Here is a 19645-nt window from a genome sequence, read left to right as displayed (position 1 = left end):
ACCGAATGGGTGCAAATTGGATCCAGTATTTCACAATAGTAACTAGATTTGTATTTTTTTAAAATGCCTTATCAATGGTGCTTAAGTGTTTCGGTGGGGGTTGGTGCTAAATTGGGCAAGGTGCTAACTCAATGTAAATTGCAAAATCTAAAAGGCTCTTCATCCATGAATGGACAACCAATCGGGATGGTCACTAGGCCAAGATGGTCCAATCAGGCTGGGGATGGCGGATGAGCGACAGGCTGATGGACCTGTCGGAGCTGGAATAACCCGAGGATGTGGCCAATCAGGGTGCGCCGGTGGGCGGGACACATGCATTATTCGAAGTGCGACGGAGCCGCCATCTTGTGAGGACCCGTTTGGGAGGGGGGCTTTAATTTCAATTTAAAAACTTTTTCAGCATTCATTAGAGTTATTTCCCGCCCCCACGACTGAGGGGAATTTTAAAAATGGTAAAAATATTTATCGGGAATCTGCCGCGCATAGCAACGAAAGAAGAAATTAAGGAGTTATTCGAGAAGTACGGTAAACTGACAGAATGCGACATCATCAAGGTGAGGGGGAATTAATCGGATAAATTAAACGATTTTTTAAATAAAAATCTGGTTGAAGTCGGCGTCTCACTTTTTAAAATATCAACGAAAACGCATTTTCTTTTAATTTTCCCATGTCTAGTGCGGGGAAGATATGAGGTGATGGACCAGTGTAGTGGAAATGGTGCTACACTGAACTCCTTCGTCCAGTCCCACGCTGGATGGGTGTCCATGGTCCTTGAGTCAACCCTATGGGTCACCTGCGCCAGTGTGGGGAAGCTTTTTGATTGGAGAGTGAGAGAGGACCATTGGGTTCCCATTCTTTGTGGGTGGGGGAGGGTTTGTTCACCAATATTATAAGTACCAGTGGTCATTTTCTCCCAATCTGCCTCCAACATAGCCCAGGAGAAAATTGGATGAAAGAACCGGCAAATGGGACTAGATTTAGGATATCTGTTCGGCGTGGACCGAAGGGTCTGTTTCCTTGCTGTACACCTCACTGACTCTAATTCTGTGACCAGTGATGTAAAGTCTGTTACTACTTATGCGCCAAAGAATGCAATTCATTTCACATTTGGGCTAGGTTGCTTGCTGTCAGAGTTTAGATTAGAGTGGTGCTGGAAAAGCACAGTAGGTCAGGCAGCATCCGAGGAGCAGGAAAATCGACATTTCGGGCAAAAGCTCTTCATCAGGAATAGAGGCAGGGAGCCTCCAGGGTGGAGAACCTATCTTTGAGACTTGAGCAAAAGAATCTAGACTGGTTCTCCAGCACCAATACTAAAGGTCATGCTGTACCAATCTTTCAGAGGGTAGACCAGGATCTCGCTTGTGTTCATACAATCATAGAATCCCTACATTCGGTCCATTGAGTCCATACTGACTCTCTGAATTGTATCCTCCTCTTCACCCCCTCCACCCTCAGACTCTGTAACCCTGCATTTCCCATGGCTAATTCACCTAGCCTGCACACTATGGACAAATTAACATAGCCTATCAACCTCACCTGCACATCTTTCGATTGTGAGCGGAAACCCACGCAAAAATGGGAAGAATGTGCAAAGTTTTCCGAGGCTGGAATCGAACCTGGGTCCCGAGCATTGTGTGAGGCAGTCGTGCTCAGCACTGTGCCGCATTCTCAGTACATGACCACTATTTCAAGGGTGATTGGGGGAGTTATTCCATAGTGATCCGAACAATGTCTATCCCTCAGTTAGGAAGTAGAAAACATTATTTGGTCTTTACCTCATTGTAAAATTGATTGTCGTGTTTTTACTTTGAACTCAATTTTCCTGCCTTTCCCAATTACCCTTGATTCTCTTGCTGATTAAAAATACAATCTCAGCATTGATTATGTTTAATAACCCTGTGTGGTAAAGAGTTCCACATACACTACCCTGAGAGAAGAATTTTGTTCCTCATCCATGTCTTAACTAGGCAACTACTTATTCTGAGATTATGTCTGTCTAATCTTTAGACTTCTCAACATGGAGAAAAAATTCTCTGCATCTATCCTCTCCAGACCCTTAAGAATCTTGTATGTTTCAATGAGGTGGCCTCTCATTCTTCTAAACTCCAGTGAGTACAAGCCCAACCTATTCAACCTCTAAAATCCCTACATATCCGGGATCAACCTAGTGAAACGTCTCTGGACTCAGACCTCTAATAACAGGATGTCTTTCCTTGGAGAAAGGGACCAAAATTGTTCCAAGTCTTTGAGCAATGGTCTACCTGGTGCTTTTGTATACTTTTAGCATCCAAGGCTCTAGTTTGATCGCACCTGAAATATTGTGAATAAGTGGCAGTGAAAGGATTTTGGCAATAGTACTAAAGACCTGTGCTCTAGAACTAGCTTTTGCCTGAAACGTCGATTTACCTGCTCCTCGGATGCTGCCTGATCTGCTGTGCTTTTGTAGCACTGCAATCTTGACTCTAATCTCCAGCATCTGCAGTACTCACTTTCGCCCTTGCCTTTAGCCAAGCTAGATTTAATTTCATTCCCGACAGTGTGGAAACAGGCCCTTCGGCCCAACAAGTCTACACCAATCATCCGAAGAATAACCCACTCAGACCCGTTTCCCCCTAACTAATGCACCTAATTCTATGGGCAATTTAGCATGACCAATTCACCTGACCTGAACATCTTTGGACTGTGGGAGGAAACCGGAGCAAACCCGTGCAGACACTGGGAGAATGTGCAAACTCCACATAGACAGTCGCCTGAGGCTGCTATCGAACCCGGCTCCTTGGCACTGTGAGACAGCAGTGCTAACCACTGAGCCACCATTTCCTCCCTTCTCTCCCCCCCCCCCCCCCATTCCATCATAGCTACAGCATTAGTGTCACCTCAGTAATTTGGAAATTGCCCAGGTGTCCCTGTCCTCAAGAAGTTGTGCAAACCCAGACTGACCATTTACTGTGCTGTCAGTGACAATAAAGGCTGGCCTAGTTAATGAAATCCACACCCACACATTTTAAAAAATCTTAAATAAGGAGACTAGGACAGTACTCCAGTTGTGGCCTCACTGATGTTCTATATAACTGTAAAGAAACACCCCAACTTTTCATCTTTTGAAAGGAGAATGGAATATCTATGTTCTATTTGCCTTCCTGATCAGTTTTTACACCTACCTTCTCACCTAACTGTGATTCATGTAACAGATCATCCTGTTCCCTTTGTACCTTAGCATTCTGCAATCTCTCTATTTAAATAATATGCTGTTTTTCTATTCCTGTGATCGTGTACAAGTTTGAATTATACATCATCTGTGGATTTTCTGTCTACTCACTTAACATGTTGCTGACCTGTCCTCTTCACAAGTTCATTCCAGTCACTATGATCAGCTAGTTTTATAATCCTACATTTGGTTTCTTTATCCTAGTTAATAATATAGGTAGTGACTAGTTGGGACCTCGGGGCCAATCTCTCCAGTCAGTATTAGAAATCATAGAATACCTACAGTGTGGAAGCAGGTCATTCGGGCAATTAAGTCCGCAACAACTCTATAAAGAGCATCGTACCGAGGCCTATCCCTGTAATCCTGCATTTCCCACAACCAATGCATCTAATCTGCATGTTTTTGGACTGTGGGAGGAAGCCGGAGCATCCAGAGGAAACCTATGCAGACACGGGAAGGATGTACAAACTTCACACAGACAGTCGCCTGAGGGTGAAATTGAACCTGGGTCCTTGGTGCTGTGCGGCAGCAGCGCTAACCACAGCCACCATTTCATTCCATAAAGAAATCACAGCAGACAGAGGCCAACCTGTTATTAGTGTGACCAACTCCGGATATCGCTCATACGACTTCCCTCCCCCACTCTGCACAAAGCGGAATCCTGACAGACCCAGGATTTGAACCACCATCTCCCAAATATTACCAGAGTCTCTGGATTAGTACTCTGGCAATAATATACTCGGCTATCATATCTTGCACTATGAAAATGATATGTATATGTCTGTTCTGTCCTTCCTGTTGACGAACCAAATTTCTAACTACACTGTTGTGTTGCTGCAATACCATAAGGTCTTATTTCATGCAATAATCCTATGATATGGCACATGCCTTTTGGAGTAAATGCAGCATATCCACAGGTTCTCCTTTTCCGCATTCCCAGTTCATTTATTGGACGCTTTTTGAGAAACTAATTAAATATTATTTGCCTCTCTCAAAACCACATTGACGCTGCCTAATTTCATTGATGATTTGGAGATGTCAGTTTTGGACTAGGGTGTACAAAGTTAAAAATCGCACAATACCAGGTTATAGTCCAACAGGTTTAATTGGAAGCACACTAGCTTTCGGAGCGACGCTCCTTCATCATCCACCTGATGAAGCAGCAGCGCTCAGAAAGCTAGTGCTTCCAGTTAAAGTTGTTGGACTATAACGTAGTGTTGTGTGATTTTTTAACTAATTGCATTGAGATTGTCTCATGAGCTGCTATATCTTCCTTAAATATTCCAGCATTTTCTGTCTGACAGATGTTAAGATGGTTGGTCTGTTCTTTCCTCCGTTCTGCTCCACCCCTTAAATAAAGGAGTCACATTGGCTCTTTTCTAGTCTGATGTGCCCTAGCCAGGATCTAGAGAACTTCGGAAACTTAGAACAATTGTATTTCATTTTTCAGTAGCGGCAGCTGTTAAGACCCTAGGATGAAATCCACTGGGACCTTATTAGTTCTAATAAATTTCTCAGCACTTTTTTCCAGATATACCTAATTGTTTTAAGTTCTTTCCTCATGTCCTCTCCAGTAAGGATAGATATAAGTTTGTTTGATCTACTATTTCCTTATTTCCCACTACTAATTCCTCAGACTTGCTTTCTCGAGGATCTGTGCTCACTTTAGTTGTTCTTTTCAAGTGCATGTCACAACTCTTAATGTTTTTGCTAGATTTTTCTCTCACTCTTAATTTCTTCCTAATTAATGTTTTAGTCATTCTTTACTGTTCTTTATATTTTTCCCAATCTTATGATTTGCCACTAACCTATGTAAATTGATATGCTTTTCATTTCAATTGGTACTATCTTTTAACTTTAGTTAGCCACGGCTGGGAAGTCCTTTCTCCAGGGCGTCTTTCTTTCTAATCGGAGTGGACCTGTTCTGGGTATTCTGAAATATCCCCTTGAACAAGAAATAATGTCTAATTTGAGGGAAGACGGAAGTAAAGAACTGTCAGTTTGTAGAGACTCAGCAAAGAAACAAAGTGTGAGGAGGACTCTGTTAGACAACGTGGTTCAAAAGATTATGGGCAGTGATCAGATAATAGTGCAGCTGTTTTCATACACAAGGTACACGGGACTGGATGGCAGGTTTAAAAATAAAGTGTCACCACTTTTTGTTTTGCTTGATAGAATTATGGCTTTGTGCACATGGAGGATAAAGAGGCAGCAGATGAGGCGATCAAGAACCTTCATCACCACAAGCTGCACGGGCTTCCCATCAATGTTGAAGCCAGCAAGAGCAAGGTGAAGACCTCCACTAAGCTGCATGTCAGTAACATCGGAGCTGAGTGCACGAACCAAGAGCTGCGAGCTAGGTTCGAAGAGTACGGACCTGTCATCGAGTGTGACATTGTCAAGGACTATGCCTTTGTGCACATGGAGCGGGAGGAAGATGCCATGGAAGCCATCAGAGGCTTTGATGGCACTGAATTTAAAGGTGAAATTGCTGGAGGGTATTGGGCAGGGAAATGGTACCGTCTTGGGCACTGGCCAAACCAAGCATGGATACCACTGCAATACTGGCTGCCATTGTTTACAATCCCATAATATTCCCTGTTAGCTTTTCCGAATGGGAAGTGGAAGAACAGAGGCAATAATTGACATCTTAAAAATAAATGTCTGTTATCCTCTCCCTCCCCAAATACCCGTATGGTAAAATACTAGCATTTTCAAAAATTACCTGATCTTCGCAAATTCTGATTATATTCTATTGTCTACATCCACACTTACTGATTTCTAGAAATTGTGTGCAGTTGTTGTTTCTAACTGGTTTCCGTGTGAGGATAGTGAGGCTTTGACCCTTGAATCACAAAAATCCTCGTTCACATTCCAAGTATATACTGACTGGACAGACGATCTGACAATATATCTGTACTGGTGGGGCGAGGGATTTAAGTCTACATAAGTTGTTGATCCCTATTGAATAACCTCCCCTTTCCCCTCCCCCTAACCTTAGGGAGTGGCACCTGTTGATGTTCATTGAAAACAGATTCGATGCTTCCCACAGTTGTATCGGTCACCTGTAAGGGACTGACAGATGGATGAAGACTTTGCCTGTTTGAATGCTGCTGGTAGGTTTAGAGTTCCCGAGGCACGAATGGGTCAGCAAAACTTGAAGGTCTCATAATTTCCCTAAGTAAGTAGTATTGGGATCATTCACTGTACTTTCTTCCATGTCTGTCAGTTTTTAGTTCTGTTCTCACAGTTGTCAAGTGGTATTCATCTGAAGTCTATTAGCTGCGTTTTGGGCTTTGCTTGAAGGCCGCGTTGTGATGTGTGATCCTGAGTGCAATGTCTGACAGCATGTAAAGTGATGCTGTAGAGCTAACAGGAGCTGGGCAGAAATTACCTGGCTCAGATAACAGTATTGGAAATGATAAACATCTGTATTACTCTGATAAGGATGTGGTCTGTCACTGAGCTTTACGTTTCTGAAGGGTTTTGGTTGATTCCTTGGCTGTCTAGTGGAAGTTTCATCGTCTTTGCATGCTGGAGGGGTAGTGGAAACTGACAGCTGCAGAGTAGAGGAAGTAGTAAGGGCAGGACTGGGTTCTGCTCTTTATCCCAGCCAATTAGCCCATCATCTAGACTTGCACATGAAGAAATGTACTCCAGTTGGAGTTGTTGCAATCAGGAGAAAACTGATAATAACAGAATTTTCAGCTTTTCAGAAAAAGTACTCAATGTTTGCAAGTTCTAGCAATTGTTTGAATAACTTGCATAGACTGTAGTCTGGGTTGCAACAGCTAGACATCAGTTACCCATTCACTGGTAGGTAAATTACAGTAGTTGAGCTGGAGAGACCCTACATTTTAAATGAAAGTTCAGCATTTTCAGTATTAGTCGTTGAGATAACTGTTCTTCACTGGGATTGAAATTATTAGTGTTGAGGATGTGTTGATGTTGCTGTCACTGTAGTAGTTTGTGGGCAGACAGCTGTTCATTTGGCGCTTGCTCTCTATCTACATGGGGTGACATTCCCAAAAGCTGCCCCCACAAGGGCTGAACAAGGACGGTTTCAGCAGTTGCCTATTGGAGTTTGCAAGTGTGTTCTTTATGATGATGTAACATGTGCATTAAGGGGGTAATTCAGCAATACTGCACTCCCACTAATGCCCCACACAAGGAGAGCACACAGACTGGAGTTGGAACTCTGGAAATGTGTCACTGATTCTTGGGCCAAACTCAACAGAATGCAGCATCATGGCTTTACTCTGTTTCAGAGCAGTGTCTGAATCTGTAATGCTGCCTGTCTCCTAATGAAACAAGTTAGAACTTGGTCTTTGCCCAGAAAAGACTTTATCCAATTTGAAAACGCAAGCTCCCTGCACGGTTCAGAAGGTTTATCGAGAGAATGGCTGGTTCCAGTGTCAAGCCCACCTCTTGTCTTGTCCTTCCTTTGTTTCATGTTCTTAGTGTTGTCATTGATGTTAATTCATATCCATCTGCAACTAGGAGCTGATCACCAGGTAGTCCTCAGAACAAAAATAACTCTCCTTTCTGTGCTCAAGTTTGTACTATATGAAATTCCTGGACGTGGGAGTGTTCTCTACTTTTTGCCTCACCGGTGGGTAAAATCTGAATCCGACTATCAATATATATTGGTACCAACAGCTTGAATTTCTGTAAATGCATGTGGCCACAGAGGTTAAAGGTTATTCCATTGTTCCGAAGCAAAACATTTGGAAGTTAGGTCATTTCTGATATATTAATAACAATAAAGAGTAGAAAAGCTTATTCTTTCATAATGCCTGTGTAACGCTCTCCTTGGCCATCATCTGAACTGGTTCCATAGTGAGATCAGTCTGTCACTTGTGTGTTGAGCTCAAGGGGCTGTTTGCAGAAGGAATTCCCTAATGGTACCTGGTGCCTGCTGTTTCTCTAAGTGGACATGGTGTAGAATTTTTGTTCATTTGCTGTTGAAGCTTCACGAAAATCTGGTGTTCTCTGCAGCTGCGTTTTCTCTTCCTTGTCAGCACATGTTCCTCTCATCAGTCCACCATGGAGATGGGTATGTGGAGACTTTTCTCATGCCTGGTCAAACGCATGCTGCTCTGCGTCATCTTGTGGGATTCCTTCCCACTATTCTGGCATTCTTTGGAAGGATACCATTCAGCAACGCAGTCTGACTGGTCTTAGAGGAAACCTTATCATTTTGCTCCTTTTGTAAATTTCCTCCTTACTTTGAGGAATATTGATACTCCACATGGACCTCATTGAATTGATGAGTGGTGAGTAATGTGAGCTAACCGAATGTCACATCCTTTGGCATATATTTTGGTTTCCTTGCTGTCTGGCTCAGCAACTGTTTGGTTTTTCTTCATTCTCCAGGCTTAGTTGAGTCAAAAGTACCAAAAGGCATTTGTCTTAAAGGGTGAGCAGTAACTAGGGAATTGCGCATCTCAATTCAAAAATGCTTCTCCATTCATAAGAATCAACAAAAAGATTGCCATTTAAAACAAAAATGTTGTTTTCTGCCTGATGGTTACCATGAGCTTGAGTCGCCTTCTCTGTCAGAACCAGTGCATAATGCCACCCAGCCACAGTTCTCAACTGATGGAGGGAAGGGAGAAAAAACTCTGGGTACCATCACTGGTAATGGAGTATTCAATCAACTGGGTGCTGTCTTTCCTGTACAAGGTTTTAGGGTCTGTCAGACCTGTAGCACTCAGGAAATTGCAGCTGTATTCTTGTGAGGAATTTCCACTCCTTTAGGGAATAGGGGGAATACCTTAATTGAGAGACTACCCCTCTCTCTCTTTCAAGTGTGCAGTGTACAGAACTAGTTGACAATTCTCCCCCAGTACTAATTGTGGATGAGTGCAATCTCTGTTCAGCCTCATGCACAAAAACATTTATAAAATTGAAATCTCCTTTTCCCCATTCCACTCCCTCCTAACTAAATGATGGTTAGTCGATTCCCCTACCACTCTACCTGCCTCCTTTGGTAACAGTTGTAACCAGAACTCTAAATCCCATCCCAAACCTTGTCACTTCTGCACTGGGTTTAAACTGAACCATGGCAAGAGACCGCATTTTTTTTCCAAAGAAAAGTGTCATTGAGCAAACTCTCTTGCGTCTTGTTTTCAAAGGCAAACGGATCCATGTCCAGCTGTCGAGGAGCCGGCTTCGGACACAACCTGGGATGGGCGAGAAAAATGGCTGTTACCGGTGCGGTAAAGAGGGCCACTGGTCTAAAGAATGCCCCAAAGATCGCGGCGGTTTTGACGGTGGATTCTCTTGCGACTACCCCCAACCTTACCCAACGCGGCCCATGTCAGCATACGGAGAGCGTCCTGTGTACGATGAGCGGTACGGGATGGCTCACCACTACGAGAGCTACCCGGCACAGCCATATGCGGCGACGGGAGACTCCTACTTTGATCGGCGCCCAACTCAGCTTGCACCTATAGGCGCCGCGATGGCCAATTGCGTCCCTGGCGGGTTAGATCCCTATGGGAGGCACCCAGTGCTGCCCTCGCCCCTTCCCTATTACAACCGGGATAGGAGCCCTCTGCGACGGATGCCTGTGGCCCCCTCGAGCACCGGATATGGGTTTGATTACACACAAGTCAATGCGGCAGCACTGTCCAATAGATCTCCATATGACATACCGAGCACAATGGGAAATGCCTACGTGGACCGTTCGCGATACTCTATGTTCTGATCCAAAGGTGAGGCACTATCCTCTTTCCAACTGCAGGTGTGTGTCTGACATTGCAGGTGCTACTTCAGGTGGCTATTGCACAAGGAGCTTCAAGGCTCCTCTTCCTCTGCCCCCTTCCTCCCAGGGTGACATTGGTTCAGGGTGGGCTGGGATTCCCAGTGTTATTTAGTAGGCTTCTGATGTGCTTCCATTAAGATTTATGTGTGGATTGGGACCAATCACACATTTTATTGGAAGGAAACTTGTGGAGCCAGAGCTCTTCTACGTAGAGGTGATGACAGCAGGTGATTGGGTGAACGTTGACCAGAACAGCAGACTGCACCGTTACTGAAGTTGATAAGTGCTTAGTGGTAACAGAACCTCGTGATCTTTATCTTTACATTGAACAGTTTTTTTTTTCTTTCTGTGCTGCCGAGGATCTCAGTTCTTTGTGCATTAGCCACTGAATGTCTCTGAGTTTGTTATCGACATGGCTCATGTAGGACAGGGTGAAATGGCTGCGTGTTTCAGAATGGTCGATTTCAGGCTGCAAACTTGAGGTGAGATGTGTGCCTCTTTATTTTAACATATATATTTAGAGAAATCAAAATTGACGTCCTTGTGTGTACTTCTTTTTGTTTCTTGCAGGAATTATTAAGTATTTCCGGGTGAGAGCCGGGTCCCCCCCCCCCCCAGTATACGTGCGAGTCTTCGGGTTGTGCGGGATGTAGCGCAAAGGACATTTGGTGCGATACCCCACCCCTAATCTTTTATTTTTAGAAATAGTTAAAAGTACAACTCAGTTCTAGACACCAGCTCACTGTACTGGCAGTGAGCAGTGGCAAACCCCTCTCCTGCTTTCTCTGAAAACCGGGCTTGTTCTGCGTGTTCTGTTTTTAAGTCGTAACAATTCTTTGTGCTGGTCAGGAGTACATTGCACCTCTGTCAGCAGTAGAAAACTGACTCTTCTCTTTTTTTTAGTTTATGCATTTTCTTGTATTGAAAACTAATACAATAAATACCAGGTGTTTTACATTCAGTTCCTGGCTCCGAGTTGCTGCTTTGCGTTTGGTCCCTTTCTTCTTAAGTTGGTGTGAGAGTTGGGGTACAGTCTTTCTGCCTAACAAGAGGTAGCTTGAGGCCATATTATCAAGGCTAGCTACTTGCCCAGTTTAGCGCTTTGCTCAGGCAGACCCTGACAATTCCTCTGAGTTAAATTATTTGATGCCTGCCACTCACTGACTCCTCTTGGCTTTGTCTGCTGCCTTTTCTGATTGTGCATGGTCAGTGGTCACTTGAGCTGAGATATATGATATTTGGGATTAAAAACTTGGCATTGTATCAAGACTGTGAATTGACCAGCAGTGGGAATCTGGTTTTGAACCTAGCCAGAGATACTTGGGTTATGGATCCTTGCTGGAAATCTACCAGACATCTGTACTAAATATCATTCAAGGACACATCTGACATGGTTTGGGCTGCAGTAAATATTAAAGCATTGCATTTTGCTGTGTTAACAGGACAGTGTGGAGAAAGCTTTATCTCTTGTCCGATCTGAAAGTGCTTGATGTTGCTGTCATTGTATCCAGGGACCTGTTCGCTGGTCACCACATTCCCAGGCTGATCTGCCTCATTTGCAAGAATTGTTGTAGCCTCTCTGAATGCTATCAGACATGTTTATTTCCTCCCCATACTTGCTGATCACACTTGCCAAGACGGTTTCCGTGAGTCGGCCTAAACTGGTCACAGCAGGGCAATTAAGCAGTGAAGAGTTACTGAAATAGGGCATTCATGTGTGGTGTTCATACAGTGTATAAGCCAATGAGTAATTGATAGATATCTTTGCATACCTCTTTCACTGGTAGAATTATCCCTCTGTTTGGTATTCCCTGTGCAGTCACCTACACATAATCAAAACATGCTGAAAATTGGATATAGAGGAGAAATGTTGCATAAATCAATACAATAATCCACGGGTAATATGTTTTAGCCACTTACTGGCAAAGTAGGATTGAATAAGGGAGTTTCTCACCCAGCTTGAGTTCGACATGCTTGGTTTGAAGTTGTTGGACATCCTTTTGTCTGCTGTGTTATGACAGTGTTAGCCTGCTTTTTGCAATTGGCCTAAATGTGACTCCAGACCTACAGCAAAGTGGTTTATTTTTAGTGGCCCTCAGAAATGGCTGAGGAAGCTAATTATCTCAAGGGACAATTAGGGATGGGAAACAGATACATTGTCAGTGACATCTGCAATCATGAAAGTGATAAAGAGAAATATAGTGATGAAGTAAGTGTCATCGTAACAATTTTAAATTGAAATTCAACTACTAAAATATTGCTCTCTGGTACATAGCTTTAGGCTTTGATGCTACACATGGATTGTATACTTGCATGATATTTGAGCAGTCAGTAGACCCCATATTTCACCTTAAATTTCCTGATTGTAGACAGGCACTTTCTCTGGCTGTCAGTAGGATGTTTTGACAAACTTGTTGCTAACTGGGCCAAGAGTTAGAGGTTTTGATGAGAACAGCTTTGTTTTACTGTGATTCTTTGTGTTGTATTTCAGAGTGTAGAGGACAAAAGGACTTCCCAGTGACTTACTAAGTTGTAACATCAGTTGCAATCCCAAAGACTTCAACAACCAGTAGAGTAATTTGAACTGTATTGAATATCATGAGGTAACTATCATTAGGTAAATGTGTGGGCGCAGTAAGATGTTGGTCGCAGGAGGCATGTTTACCAGGACAGCCAAGGTTTGAACAAAGCTTCCTGGGCTGAATTTCGATCCTACCCGCCCACCCAAACGCTCCCTCCCATTCTTTGAAGGGGTCTCCAGGCCATACACACCCAAAATACCAAATTTAACTCTGCATCCAAGTTACATTTATTCGCCATGGCAAGTGGGACTCACAAGCTAAACCAGCATTTATTGCATAACCAGCATTTATTGCGTATCACCAGTTTAGGGAGGCAATGGCTTAGTGGTATTGCTGGACTATTAATCTACAGACCCATGTATAAGGGATCTAGCAGATGGTGGAACTTGAATTCAATAAAAATCCAGAGTTAAGAGTCTAACGATGAAATCATTGTAGATCGTTGGAAAAACCAATCTGGTTCACCAGTGTTCCGTTAGGGAAGGAAACTGCCATGTTTACCTGGATTGGCTTACGTGTGGCTCCAGACTCACAGCAATATGGTTGATTCTTAACCGGCCTCTAGCCGATTAGGGATGGCATTAAATGCTGGCCTAGCCAGTGACACCCACGTTCTGTGAAGGAATAAAAAGGAACTTATTGTCCTTTGACAGGGTGGTGGTTAGCTGTGTCTTGAACTGTTGCAGCACTTGGGTTTTAGGGGAAAGTACAATGCAGTTAGGAAGGGGGTTTCAGTAATTTGACCCAGCAACAATGAAGGAACAGCAGTATAGTTCAAAGTTGGGATGGTGTGTGCCTTTGAGGGGAACTTGTAGGTAATTTTGATCCCATGGACTTGTTGCCTTCAGCCTCCTAGGTAGTAGATGTTGCTGGTGGGAAGGTGGTGTTGTAAAGAGCCTGTGTGAGTTGTTGCAGTGTCTCTTGTTGTAGTGCATGCTGCTGCCTCTCTGCACTGATAGCGGATGAAGTGAATGTCAGTGATGTTAGATGAGATGCCAGTCAAGCACACTGCTTTTTCCTGAATGATGTTGAGTTCCATGAGCGTCGTTAGGACTGTCTTCTTCCAAGCAAGTGAAGTGTATAGCATACCTCTCATGGCATATAGATGGTGAACAGACCTTGAAGGCCCAGGATGGAATTATTCACTGCAAAATTCCCAGCATGTCACCTGCACTTGAAGCCATCATTTTTACATAGATTTTTCTGTTCAGTTTCTGTTCAATGATGCTGATAATGGGGGATTCTGAAATGCTAGTACTATGGAATGTCCAGGGAAAATGGTTAGACTCTCCCTTGTTGGAAATGGTCATTGTCCCGCACACATATAGCGCATGTATATTATTTGCCACTTGTCAGTCTAACCCTGGATGCTGTCAGGGCCTAGCTGTGTTTGGATATGCATTGCTTGAGTTGTCATGAATGCTCGTGAATATCGTCTACTCATCAGCAAACATCACTGCCTTTGACCTTATCATGGAGTGACAATCATTGACAAAGTAGCTGAAGATGGTTGGACCAAAGGCATTTCCCTAAAGAACTACTACGATGCTATCCTGTGGCTGAGATGATTGACCTCCAACAATCACAGCTATCTACCTTTGTGCTGGGTGTTACTCCATGGAGAGTTCCCTCCTTGATTCAGTGACTCCAGTTTTATTTGGGCTGTTTGGAGCCACACTTAGTAAAATGTCACATTGTTGTCAAGGGCAGAAGCTGTGATCACACTTCAGGAGTTCAGCTGTCTTATCCATATTTGGACAAAGGTTGTTATGAGGTCAGGAACTGTGTGAGCCAGGTGGAACCCACAATGAGTGTTATTGAACATTTATTGCTGAGTAAGTGCTGACAGTTGACAACCTCATTTACTTTGATTGGGAGTAGGCTGATGGCACCATAATTTTCTGGATTGCATTTGTCCAGCTTCTCTGTTGACACGGCAAACCTGCTTAATTATCCATAATGCTGGGTAGGTGCCAGGGTTGTAACTGTGCTAGGTTTCTGCGTAAGACTGAGATGGTTTGTCCACTGAGCACTTCTGGCTGAAGATTGTTGCAAATGCTTCAACCTCATCTTTTACACTGATCTGCTGGGGTCTGCCGTCATTGAGGAGGGGGGTATTTGGGGAGCCACCTCCTCCCTCCTGTTACTTAACTTCTGAGCACCTTTCACAACTGGACGTGGGAGAACTGCAGAGAATAGATCTGATCTACTGGTTGTGGGATCACCCAGCACACTCTGTTGTATTGGCATGTTGCTTGGTATGTAAGTAGCCTTAGGTTGTGGCTTCACCAGTTTGGGGAGGTGGTGATGTCGTGGTATTGCCCCTGGACTAGTAATCCAGAAACTTCTCGTGAATGTTCTGGTTATTTGCGTCGTGTACCATTTTTGATAGGCGGTGAGATTTGAGTTTTTTAATTCTAGAATGAAAAGCAAGCCAAGTGGTGACTGTGCAACAACCTTCTATTGTTGTAAACATAAAAACAAAATCTCCTGCCTGCAAATGTGGTAGAGGATGGTTCAATTGAGGCATTCAGGAAGGCATTGGATGCATGCAGAGATGTGGGGAAAAGGCAGGAGATTGACACCTGGTGATGATGCTCATTTGAAGAACGAGTGCAAGCACCGTGGGCCGAATGGCCGCCTTTTGCACTGTAACAATTCTGTGAGGTTGTTCAGTCTTGGAGTGAAGGGCAAAAGTGCTGAGTGCAATTCAGTCCAAACTCGATTTCCACAAGTCACTTTCTAGCAGGGGTCAGTGGATTATGAGAGGGTTCCTTGGCAGTGAGACTGTTTGTTTCTTTTATTTCTAACGATACCTTGGTGCTACTTGGAACAAAGATCAGATATCCTGGTTTAGACAAGAGATCAATACCAGCAAACCTCTTGGTACAGTCTCTCCCCTGTACAGCTGAGTCATTGGGATGGTGACTGACAGTTTGTAGGCATTGACGCTGGAAGAGAGAATCTGATATCTTAAAAGCTTTCATATCCATTTGTATGTGTCGTTTGCTGAGAGTTTTGTGTTGTCTGGTACTGCGTAGCCATCTTGGAGTTACATTGCATTCTAAACTATCACAATGAACTAGATACTCCTAGCATCTGTGATACTGTCACAGACTAAGAGCTGTCTGATCTCTCGCATCTTTTTAGATGCAAGTTCATCACGTCTGAATACTGCATGTACCTTGGAAGTGTTGATCTTGGGGGGGACCAGAGTTAGGCTCAACTCTCCAGTGCTCTGCCACACTTGAACAACTTGATGATGCTTGCTGTTCAGGTTTAAACATGAAGGAAGCCGAGTTTGGGCAAGGTGCAGAAAGCCAAATAGAACCCATAGAGGTAGACTTACTGCCCCAGAATCGATGGCGAGGCAGGCAAACCACGAGGCACTTAAATTTTATCCAGTCTGTAGCTGCACTGCATGGATCAATAAGGTCCCAGGTTTATCATTCCTGCATATCTCCAGTGGTGTGTGCCTGGCGTTGGCTTTGAGAGCCAGTGCTTCAGCGAGCAGGACTGAAGGTTGGCTGTGATGCCTATCATGGTTGAGCAGTTGACCACTAGTGCCTGGGTTGTGTCAATAAGAAAATGTGGGGTAGCTGTTAGTCATTTTAAAAGATTCTGAAGATCATTGTATTAAATGAAGATTTTAAAAAGTGTTTTGAACATGGAAAATGTGAAATATGAGGCTGAAGTCAAGAGTGTGTTATTGAAGCAGCATCGAGGGTTAATTGCAGAATATTTAACTGTGCTGCTGGTGTACAAAGTACTAATCATCTGTGGTCCCAAATCAAACGTCTCATCCCAAGCCTCACCGTTTCTTCTCTCTCAACTGGGTCAAACCTATTTGGGGAGGCAATGGCTGAGTGGTATTATCACTGAACTATTAATCCAGAGACCCAAGGAACATTCTGGGGCCCTGCGTTTTGAATCCTGCCATGGCAGATGGTGGAATTTGAATTCAGTAAAAATAAATCTGGAATTAAGAGTCTAGTATTGACCAGGAAACCATTGTCAATTGTCAGAAAAAACCATCTGGTTCACTAATGTCCTTTAAGGAAGGAAACTGCCATCCTTACCCGGTCTTGGCCTACACATGACTGCAGAACTACAGCATCGTGGTTTGATTTGTAACTGCCCTCTGGTCAATTAGAGATCAACAATAAAGTGCTGGCCTAGCCAGTGATGCCCTCCTCCCATGATTGAATTTAAAAAATATATCCAGCCAAGAGTGTATTCAAAGCAGACAGAATGATTTTTGAAAAAAATACACACTTTCGATGGCTTCTCGTCTTGCACTGATCAGAACAGCATCACAGGAATACCTGAAGTGTCTAGAAGGGATCAGTAACTTGTACGTTGCATGAAAGATATGAAACTGCAACAGCAATATTTTTATTTTATGTACAACCGTGTTGACTATTTGAACAAAGAGAGTTAGGATGTAATTAAATGGACTGACACAAGCTTAAGGGACAGAATTATCTGCTCCTGTTTTTGTGATCTGTTACCTTCTGAAAGGACAGCTGGCTGCTGTTACAAATGCGACATTTCCAGGGAGTATGCAATGACCATCAATGCTGTTGAGGCCCTGAGTGAGAGGTGGCAATGCAGAGACACAGTGCTCTATTTCCTCCTCTTGGATAAATTTCCTCACTGTCCACTGTGTCATCTGCAAATTTACTAACCATGCTTCCTATATTCTCATCCAAATCGTTCAGGTAAATGATAAACAACAGTGGACCCAGTGCCAATCCTGCAGAATGCAGCTGGTCACAGGCCTCCCGTCCGAAAAGCAGTCTTCCACCACCACCCTTAGTTGTGTGAAATAGTACTTCTGGGTTTTTAAAAAAAAAAGAATTTACAGGGAGCATGTAGTGTCTATCAATGCTTTTGATGCCTCGAGAAATATGTGGTCACTGCGGGGGCAACAGTGCTTTATTCCCTCCTTCAATTCCCTGCCCTCTCTCCCTACCTCCTCCTCACTTCTAATGGTTCGCATTGTCCATAATGGGATCCGTGTTAAATATTTAAATATTAAATATTTAATTGGTATACAGGTAATGGTTACTGCTGGTGGTTAGTAGTTTAAAAAAATAAAATGTTAGTAATTTTGGGTGGAACTTTACCTTTAGGTAGGACACCTCAGTAGAGATGCTACCACAAGAGCCTTGCCACGTAAATGTAAGTTTTTTAGAAAGATTGAAACCAACGAGATGAGTTCGATAGTTTGAGGAGCATTTGTTGGGAGAGTAAGATGGAGGTAACCTTTAAGAGCTGGTGAATGATTTCTGCATTTTGCCGATTACACATTTCCTAGATCTCTGTTCCATCTTTTATTGCGCAAAGTCACCTCTGTTGCCAGCATCGTTACTGAAACTTAATCATTTTGAATTCTTCTAATCACAGACTTTTATTTGCCTTCAAAACTGCTGTTTCTTGGCTCTGTTGATCCTTGTAAGCTGAACCTGAGATGTTCCAGTCGCTGCCGCCTCTTTCATTCCACACCTGACCAGGGCGACGCCATGGTGTAATGGTTATCACTGCTGCCTCTTGGTGCAGAGGACCTGGGTTTGATTCAAGCCTTGGGTGACTGTTTGGAGTTTGCATGTTCTCCCCGTGTTTGTGTGGGTTTCCTCCAGTTGCTGTACTTTCCTCCCACAGTCCAAAGATGTGCAGGTTAGGTGGATTGGCCATGGGAAATGCAGGGTCACAGGGATAGGATAAGGGGGGGTGGGTCTGGGTAGGATGCTCTTTGGGAGATCGGTGCAGACTCAGTGGGCCAAATGGTTTCTTTCTGCATCATCTGTAGAGATTCTATGACCTGTTGAACATTGGCAGCATTTTCATTTCTTTAAAAATGTAAAACTTTCTGCATTTGTTACTTTAATCAGTCTGCCACTTTGCTCCTTCATTTGCTGTCTCAATGGAAATAGATGAGTTCTGAAGTTGGAGCGTGCAGTCGGATCCTGTATTGGTCATTAATCCGGGTAGAAGCGTGTTGTAAGCAGCCCAGCAACTCTACAATTCTGTTTGCGGATTCATTTTCACATGTTCATGACAATACCTCAAATCTGCTCAAAAAGAAACTGCACCAGTTCCCACTGTGCAGTCTTGAATGCAAATGATGGAAGACTCCTATCCCCTCACTTTCATCATCTTAGTATGGGCGGTGTGCTGGTAGAGGGAACAATATTTATCTTTTTATATATGGACATTTCACGATCACCTGTCTCAGTGTTTTACAGCTAATGAACTATTTTGTGTTATTTAGCCACTGTTGTCTTGGCGGGATTTTTTAATTAAGTTGATGTAATTAGCCTGCAGGACAGTTTGCAATATTGGCAGTAAGCAATAATTTGGGCTGTTAGTACCCTATTCCAACTGCGGAAGTCACCACTGACAGGTCTGTTCGTATCTGCTGTGTGTACCTTAAATGTACTTTGAAGCATAAGTCCCGACTGGCAATGAGGTGCAGTCACCACGATGGAGTATTTTCAGAACTCTTCATACCTTACCTTGAGCTTCAGAGATCCTACTCCTGACCCAGCTCAGAATCAGCAAGATCCCACAAAACATGAATTCTGATGGGCAAGAATAGATAGGATAGAAGCAGGGAGGTTGTTTCTGCTGGTGGATGAAATTAAAATTAGGAGGTATAGCCTCAAAATAATGGGGAGCAGCTTTAGGGCTGAGCTGAGGAGGAACTTCTTCACCCAAGGAGCTGTGAATCTGGAATTCCCAGCTCAGTGAAGAAGTTGAGGCTACCTTGAAGAGTGTTTGTAAGGTAGAGATAGATAGATTGTTGAACAGTAAGGGAATTCAGAGTTATGGTGAGTGGGGGTGTTATTGGAGCTGAGTGCTCAAAAAGATAAGCCACGATCTTAACGGTGGAGCATGCTCGATGGGTGAGATGGCCTACTCCTGCTCCTATTTCTTATGTTCTTTTGAATGAACAGTGTAATGCTGCACTGTATCACCCACACAGACCTCCTTGTTCTGTGTGCCGACTTAGCTGAGTCCAACCAGGGCTGCAGAATGATGAGGGTACAATCTGTCTTGCGTCCCCAAGTTGAGACACAGAGA

General features: G+C 43.6%; 1 protein-coding gene across 9 annotated transcripts in view; it reads left to right on the top strand.

Moving 5' to 3' along the window:
• The first annotated feature begins 339 nt into the window (after nt 1-339).
• LOC122543855 (RNA-binding protein 4B-like) overlaps nt 340-19645 on the top strand; it is a 103755-nt gene continuing 84449 nt past the window's right edge. For 5 of the 9 annotated variants that reach the window (XR_015754630.1, XR_015754631.1, XR_015754628.1 and 2 more), the window contains exons 1-2: nt 340-554; nt 5384-5690. Coding sequence is in view for 2 of the 9 variants with exons in the window: in XM_087983762.1 (XP_087839888.1) it covers nt 450-554; nt 5384-5690 (412 nt within the window). In the remaining 7 variants the exon portion in view is untranslated. Of the gene's footprint in view, nt 555-5383; nt 5691-9345; nt 12087-19645 lie in introns of those variants that run through there. The other 4 variants (XR_015754626.1, XR_015754624.1, XR_015754627.1 and 1 more) reach the window with 2 other exon arrangements.

This window comes from Chiloscyllium plagiosum, unplaced genomic scaffold, assembly GCF_037043375.1.
Source record: "Chiloscyllium plagiosum isolate Xiang-an unplaced genomic scaffold, Cpla_swu_hap1 HiC_scaffold_46, whole genome shotgun sequence".
NCBI lineage: Eukaryota > Metazoa > Chordata > Chondrichthyes > Orectolobiformes > Hemiscylliidae > Chiloscyllium > Chiloscyllium plagiosum.
This window is presented reverse-complemented; position numbering and strand designations above follow the sequence as displayed.